This window comes from Cibotium barometz, chromosome 10 (genome assembly GCF_041138505.1).
Source record: "Cibotium barometz isolate CiBa-2024 chromosome 10, ASM4113850v1, whole genome shotgun sequence".
In the NCBI taxonomy this organism is placed as follows: Eukaryota; Viridiplantae; Streptophyta; class Polypodiopsida; order Cyatheales; family Cibotiaceae; genus Cibotium; species Cibotium barometz.
Window position 1 is genome coordinate 4,395,790 of NC_141055.1, and position 7,698 is coordinate 4,403,487.

The window sequence follows — 7,698 nt, forward strand, 5'->3', positions numbered from 1 at the left end:
TCAGTTCACTACAGCCTGGAAGGGGCCTTCAAAGGAGAGTTTTGGCTTGGGTGCACTTCTGAAGCTGAAGTGAGAGTGCACTTACGACTTCTTCCACGGAAGCAGGTTCCCAGGTTAAGGGTCCTCAAGTGAGAAGTACTATGTTTACAAGATGTCCACCATTGGACCTGCTTCAGGGTTGGATTTGGTGAATCAAATGCAATGGACCAGCTCTGGCAACTTGCGACATGCATGGAAATAGTTCGACCACACCTCACGAACATCAGATTGGGTGACCATGGCTTGTCATGTATATGATCCAAGGTAGAAAATTACCAATGTAGAGTATTTAGGTGGTTAGAGCAAGCTAATTATACAACCTCTTAAATTACTATCGTTTTCATGCAGCACGCATGATCTTCTCATCATTGTGACATGTGAAATGAAAGAGGAAGATATGGAGGCCCAATGTCTATTCTGGGAATGCATTAATGAAGTGATGGCCGACCATGGTTGTGAGATGGAAGATTTCTATGGTTTCATGGCAGATGAGGCTCAGACAAACTGGAATGTAGTTCGACATGTGTTCAATGGTGGAAAAAAGAACGTCTTGATAGATAGGGAGAGGTCTTGCCTATTCATTGGGAGCAAAGCATGGTTGCCCACACAACAAAGTATGTGTGTGTTATGTCTCAAGGAGAGCACGAAGCAATGTGTGAGAAGTGGCACATGGCTCCTACTAGTGAAGTTGCATCAGTGGAGGCTCGATTGATACGTCAATGGTGGTGCAGTGGTCATGTGATGGATATGTGTGTGTTATGTCTCAAGGAGAGCACGAAGCAATGTGTGATAAGTGGCGCATGGCTCCTACTAGTGAAGTTGCATCAGTGGAGGCTCGATTGATACATCAATGGTAGTGCAGTGGATAGAAATTTGTCAGCAAAATGGACTCTTGGTTGAGCTGGTGGGAAGTGCGCATAGCACATTGGGGTTCAGTCATGATGGTCCAAATACCCCAAGAACAAACCTAGCAGAAAGTAAGCGTGGAAGTTGGCTGACAGGGGAAGGATATGGATGCAAGCTTTCTCTTTACGATGCATGTACTACCGATATGGTGAATGCAATTTTGCAAAGCACAAAGGTAGTCTCTTACACTCAAGGCAAGCACGTAGGGAGAGGCCCAAGCTTGGAGAAACTAAAAGAATGGTGCCCTACAAGCCTTACCCAAGTGGTTCGAACAGTTAATCAGGCAACTAAAGGAACACCCGTGTACAGGGTGCCTACCCCTTTCACTAGTGAGAAAGAAAGTGCATGTCACAAGAGACCGTCAAGGGTGGTAATTGATATTGAGATGATGAGGCCACGTGAGCATTGACTAGAGTACGACACACATGTAAGAGACTGCAAGTATTCTGGGAGGCCACGAAAGATCAATTTCAAAGAACATGATACAAGCAGAACTCCAGAAAGAACTACAAAAGTCATAGAGGGCAATGTCATTGAGCGTAAGGTGAATGAAGCAATGTGGGTAATCTGAAGGACATGCATTGGCAGCAAGGTCACATGCAGCGGAACACCTCGTGGGGGTAAGAGGTGTGGGCAACACATAGTCGAATCTGCTAAGGGTGTCCCTTCCTTTGAAGGCTATCGCAAGAACCCTAATGGTCTCATTAGACAATGTATGTGGTTCTGTCCTGACCAAGTGCTTCATTGCTATATTGTGGACAATAAAATAGACCCAAAGCCCAATCCACCACCCAAGATATGACCAGTTGCTATAGGAATGAACCTCACAAACGAGGAGGTATATTCATTGTGGGAAGGTGGATACCAGGTGGAGAGCAAAAATGCAGGAGGTGTTGTACCCACCCCATCACATAGCAGTGGGGATTCAAGGTTCTTTACACAACTGCAACTTCCATATGGGTCCACTACTAACATAGAGGCTAACATATGGGTCCACTACTAACATAGAGGCTAGTGGGTCAGGCATGCAAATGGCATAAGAGTCAAGTATGGCACGTCAATATCAAAGGAAGCAGCCAAGAAAATAAACGCTGCTTTGAAAATGAAAGCTATGGTGGTGGAAGAAGAGCAGAGAATGGAGCACAAGTATCTCCTTCAAATACATGCTCGCTCTTTCCCAAACAAGTTTAAAAGATGCATTCTTTATTATGGTGCCGAAATTTGAGGAAAGATACCTTTATTAATAACATTAAAAAAGATAAATATAGTTTTTTATTTAGAGTGTTGAAAAAGGAAGAGTGTACCTCTCCCACTACTATAAATATAGAGGCAAGCTCCAAAGCAATTTTTTTAACACCATTGCCACCAAGCCTTGTTAATAGTAGAGTAAAACAACCTAAACCCTCCGTTTTGTTTGTGATGGCCTCATCAAATGTTAGCATTGAAGTTGTTGTTGCGCGTATCCAGAGGGAGGCCCACCAATGTGGAGATCAAGTAGAAGACCATAGATGGTGCACAAGCATGGAAAGGTCTCACATCCTTTCCACTTCCTGGAAATGATGATGCTATTTCTCAAGTTAAGGACAAAGTGGTGGGCTTAATTGCAATTTGGTGAGTCCATGGTTTTATTGATGAATTGAATGAGCGTGCCTTGCTAGAGGAAGTACGGAAGGGTACGAACACCATTTGCTTACTTTTGTGCCTACACCTCGGAGAACAAGCAAGGCTCATAGTAGTGGAGATGGTTCTTGCATTTCTGTATTTGGAAGGTGTACGTGAATGAACTTGGTTTATTTTCAGTTTGAACCAATAACCCCAATATAGAGGATGTGATGTTGGCATGTGTTTATGTGTTCACTCCCATCGAAGTAATTATGTCATGTTGCTCTCTCCAACTTGCTTCGCACTGCTCTCTTCATGGAGGGGGGCTTTGCATTTCTGTAATTGGAAGATTTACGTGAAAAAACTTGGTTTCATTCTCAGTTCAAACCAATAACCTCAATTGTAGGATGTGTCAAATAATTTTGTCATGTGACTCTCTCCAACTTACTTTGGCCCTCTCTGTCTTTGGGGAGGGGGGCATCTTTTTGGAATTTGCTCGCGCAATTCACAAAAAGCGCTTGCTAAAAAAGGCTTGCAAAAAAAACTCCCCGAACTTAATCAAGCTGAATCTTAATCATAATCACAAGATGAGAGAAGATGTAGGCCTCACAATCAACCTCATGTTACTAGAACTGAATATATCTCTCATGCCTACTACGAACTTGTTGAAAATAGTAGCCTACCACAACCATGCAATGTGCACCAAATTGAACCCCATGATTATCCATGACATCCTCATTGAGAGTGCTTTTCGGCATAGAGCATCTCAACAAATTGAACCCCATGATTATCCATGGCATCCTCATTGAGAGTGCTCTTCAGCATGAGCATTTCAACAAATACTAGTCCACCTGCTCGTCATTGCCATCGGGGGCAATGATAGCAAAGATGTCATCCATGGTCAATAAATATATAAGCTCATCCATGGTTAATAAATATATAAGCTCATCATAGTCAATTGTAAACATCGCACCAACATCACCATGCATCTTATGCTTAGGTATTATCACTCACTCGCTCTCTAAGGGTTTACCCATGTGGACATGATACACTCGCTCTCTAAGGGTTTACCCATGTGGACATGATACACTCACCCTAGTCACCCTCCATGCATGTTTCATAAAAGCATTTTTGTGTGAATATAGTGGGATCACTATGAGAGGTGCTTTGAATGGAGTGGAAGCCCAAAGTGCTTGTGGAACTATCTGTGGTAGTCACATGCCACTACGTAATCAATAGTGCTACCGTCCACACACCAAAAAGATCTCCTGACCATCATCACATATGTCGCATATGGGATAAGAAGAGGTTGTGCTACCACTCAAGTGCCACCTTGTACACCACTCCACACCACCTGCTCTACATCCTAAACCTCTCTATATCATGCCAAAGCTGGTGACCCGTGAAGCATGCATACACTAGTATCTGCATGCTCCTCCTTCCCATGGCCAATCTTAAAAAAGCTCTAAATGACCTATCCGCTAGTCTTCGAGTGTCACCTGTAAAGCAAATAGAACTACCTCGAAAACTTGAACTCATCACCACATCCATTAGACCAAATCCATCACTTATGCCATGTGACTCCACGATCCATTATAAATGCATCATGAAGGGAGAAACAATGTTGTACAAAATGTGTATTATGCGAGCAATCATCATTATTGAAAAAATGGTACTCCTTCACAATGATACAAGCCTCGAGGGTGCTAGCAACTCCATCTAAGTGTATCTCTGCATGAGGATAGCTGATATGCACCAAAATAGCATCCCAACATGCAATATAATTTTATCTTAATACAATGATCAAAAGTAATTTATTACATCACAAAGGACTCGAAGATATTATACCTACTTTGAAAGTAATACTCAAATTGTATCTCCTGGTAAGGCAAGAATCTATAGTTCTTGGCAAAGTCCACCACTAAGATAGCCACACTAGAGGGAACTGCTCTAAGCATGCATGAAACTGGTGGTCTTGCCACTTGGCATGATGGGTGTGTTGTATATAAGGGTAGATGTGCTCTCTAAAAGAAGTAATGCATGTACAGTATGTTTCTCCAGAAACCTCTTGGATTACCCCCACCATCAAGCTCACGTACTCCATACTCATATTACCACCAATGAACTACCTTGATGTCACTGCCCCCCTTAAGCATAGGTAGCACTGCCAACCCCCACATGCACCACACTTCCCCTCAACACATGAAAGGTGATGGTATAAGGCATCTGGCTCATGTGGTGCACATAAAAGAGAGTTATGAAATCACGCAGGCAAGTAGGCATCCCGTTGTTCCCACTAAGAGAATAGAACATTGCATCACTCAAAAGATCTTTAGCCAATCTTGAGGTGAGAGTGTGCCTCCATAAACTAAGTATATAACTTAATTTGACTCACCTTAAGAAAGCAAGCCTCATGTTCGATGAACACACCCTTTAAGACTCCTTTTCACAATGCATTCTTGAATATTGGCGAAGCTCACAATTCTCCTCCCAAAATTTTTTCTAGTAGTGCCTTTGTACTATTGTTAATCAAACAATTGCACCTAGGAGCACAACCACTAGAAGCTTAAATATCCTAGCATTATCTGCATCTAGACATTGCCTTCTCAAGAAACCACCTCTAAGAGTGTGTGGTGGTATGCGAAGAATGTAAGAGGTGGCTATCATTTCACCTACCATGTGGGGTCTACATATGGCCGCTACAATAGCGTAATGAGTGGCCAATGCACCTTGATGGATGCATATAAGTGACAAACACTATTGAGGACCTTAGCACCCGTTCTCTTCTCTCGACACTCACCAACCCTAGCAACCAATAACCCTACACTTGGCTAGTTCATGATGTCAAACAATAAGGGATGTGAGAATAATAGATTGTTACAAGGGAGTGAGATCCTGAAAAAAGTTAAGAGACGACAAATGATCTTGGACACAGAATGACGTACGGCTAGCTTGCCTATGGTGGCTCTTGCATCCACACTCTCACTAGGAGGAGGAGGAGGAAAGAGAGGCTCACATGCTCTTCGGCATCATAAAGTTGAGTCACTATCTTTGATGTCCATGGCAACCATCGTCTTTGATCTAGAGTGTGAGCTTGGAGGGTAAAAAGCATATGGATGGCAGCCTAGGTGCCTACCTACATGTGAACATACCCTTAATATGAGGTGTCCTAAAAAGATTTAAACCTAGAAATTTTAGTAAAAAGTTCAAAGCCTTATCTACTAGGCTGCTATTGTCTTGGAGACCTTTTTTTTTCAGTTATCCTGGGATTTTTTATTTTTGCCTTACTTAAAAGTTTGCGTGAAGTAGATTGACCATGTTAATACGTGCGTGTCAAACAAAACTACTACCAAGTGTGCCTAGGCGCCTGTAACTGTCGGTGGCAATGTCGTCTCTTTCCTAACCGTTCTTCCCAACAACAACATAAGAGTCTTGCTTCTTCTCCGCCTCCGCCTCCCCCTCCCCCTCCCCCTCAGAGCCCCTCTCTTCCAAGTTTACACTTTCATCGATCCGTTTCTGCAAGCAATCAATTTTGGACGAGTGCTGCAGTTAATACGATTTACCAAAACGCCTTGCTAGCCGAGCTGCCGCTGTTGTTGCCTTACTAGCCGTACTGTTTAAAATGGGGGCAATGAGGAAAAGCCAAGATTCGAAGCAGCTCGGGGAATGGAGCACCAGCAACATGGAATATGGAAGCTTCTACAAGGAGCTCAAATCAATAATTACCGTGCAAAGGGAGAAAGTGAGACTCTCAGTGTGTGTGTGTGCGCAAGCTGAAGGCAAAAAAAACAAACAAACAAACAAACAAACAGGAAACCCCCATTAAAAAAAAAGGAAAGAAGAAGAAGCTTTGGAGTGCCAATGATAAAAGTTAACTTATTTCGTCACTTTTCATGTAGCTGGGGGGAAGGAGTGTTTGGACCATGCTTGCATTAATATTTATTTGATCTAGTCCAGCTGGAGAATACATTGGAATTATAATGGATTTGTTTGGTCATTTTCGGTTGCATGCAAACAGGAGGACGTGGAATTGAAAGAGGACAATAATAATATACATGCAGAATGCAATAGAGAATTGGAGGCCCTTCGCAAGGAATTGGAGCAATGTAAAGCACAGCAGCTCATCCTGCAGCACCAGCATAACACCTTACTAATGCAACAACAGCAGCAGCGCCTCGTTTCTCCTCCTCCGACTAATTCCTCATCGACTAATACGCCGCCAAATATAATGGGTATGTATGTGTACTGTACTATATATGCTGCACTCTGATCATGAATACAGATCCCCATAGCATTTAATTATGGGCAGCGAAAAAGTTCGACCTCCTTCATGCGTTGTTTGGTGTGAGCACAGAGAATTGTTCATTAAAGAGGATGCAAGCGGATGGCCATGCAGCAGTAGCTAGCTGCAGCTCCTCTCACATCCCAAACGTGAAGTCTAAAGCTCTGCAAGAAAAGAGGAAGCAGCACCCCAAGTACGTACTACTACTTGTTCAAATTTCTCAGTAGGTGATCGATCATCAAAAGTAAAACTAGCCACAGCTGCTTAATGCTTTATAAACAAGCTTGTGACAATATAATTGATTACTCATTTAATTGCGCAGGACGACATTAGAGGGTTCAGAGGCGATTACAAGTCAAAAACGCAAGCTCCAGCTGCGCCGCCGCCCCTAGTGCCACCGGCGCGTCCAGGCCGGACAATCGACCCGACCTTCCTGCATTCCGCGCATGTTCTGTTCTTCGCCTGACGCCATGATCGCAGATCAGGATTCAGCAGGAGAGTACCCACACGTGAACTTTCATGGATTTTATCACAATTATGATCGCCATAATGTATTAGTATGTATGTACTGTGGATTGGATCGATTTCCTTCTCACACTTGAACTAGCCATCCTCGAGACTCCTGCATGACACTCTATTTGTACATGAAATTCAGGGAGCCTGATCTTTTGTATAGTTAGTGGCAGCGATTTCTCTCTCTCTCACACCATTAAAGAATCAAGCTCACGTTCGAGGGAGCTGAGGTTTCGATATTGAAATAAAAAAATATAACGATTTTATAGAGTTACAGTGTTGCTGGTGGATTTGAGCCTTTGGTGAATAGGTCAATGAAGGGAAGGGAGGGAAGGGGGGCTTTTTTGCTGCGGTGT

General features: G+C 43.1%; 1 protein-coding gene across 1 annotated transcript; it reads left to right on the forward strand.

The window, feature by feature from the left end:
- Window positions 1-6,178: 6,178 nt before the first annotated feature.
- Window positions 6,179-7,427, forward strand: LOC147634455 (uncharacterized). The gene is made up of 4 exons (XM_086804452.1): window positions 6,179-6,289; window positions 6,566-6,779; window positions 6,902-7,022; window positions 7,152-7,427. Exons 1-4 carry the CDS (start codon window positions 6,179-6,181, stop codon window positions 7,219-7,221), a joined length of 516 nt encoding a protein of 171 aa, XP_086660578.1. The 3' UTR covers window positions 7,222-7,427.
- Window positions 7,428-7,698: the final 271 nt, after the last annotated feature.

Coding starts and splice junctions, on each gene's coding strand:
- LOC147634455 (XM_086804452.1), top strand. CDS start 6,179: ATGAGGAAAAGCCAAGATTCGAAGCAGCTCGGGGAATGGAGCACCAGC. Junction 6,290..6,565: donor TTACCGTGCAAAGGGAGAAA/GTGAGACTCTCA, acceptor GCATGCAAACAG/GAGGACGTGGAATTGAAAGA. Junction 6,780..6,901: donor TACGCCGCCAAATATAATGG/GTATGTATGTGT, acceptor GTGTGAGCACAG/AGAATTGTTCATTAAAGAGG.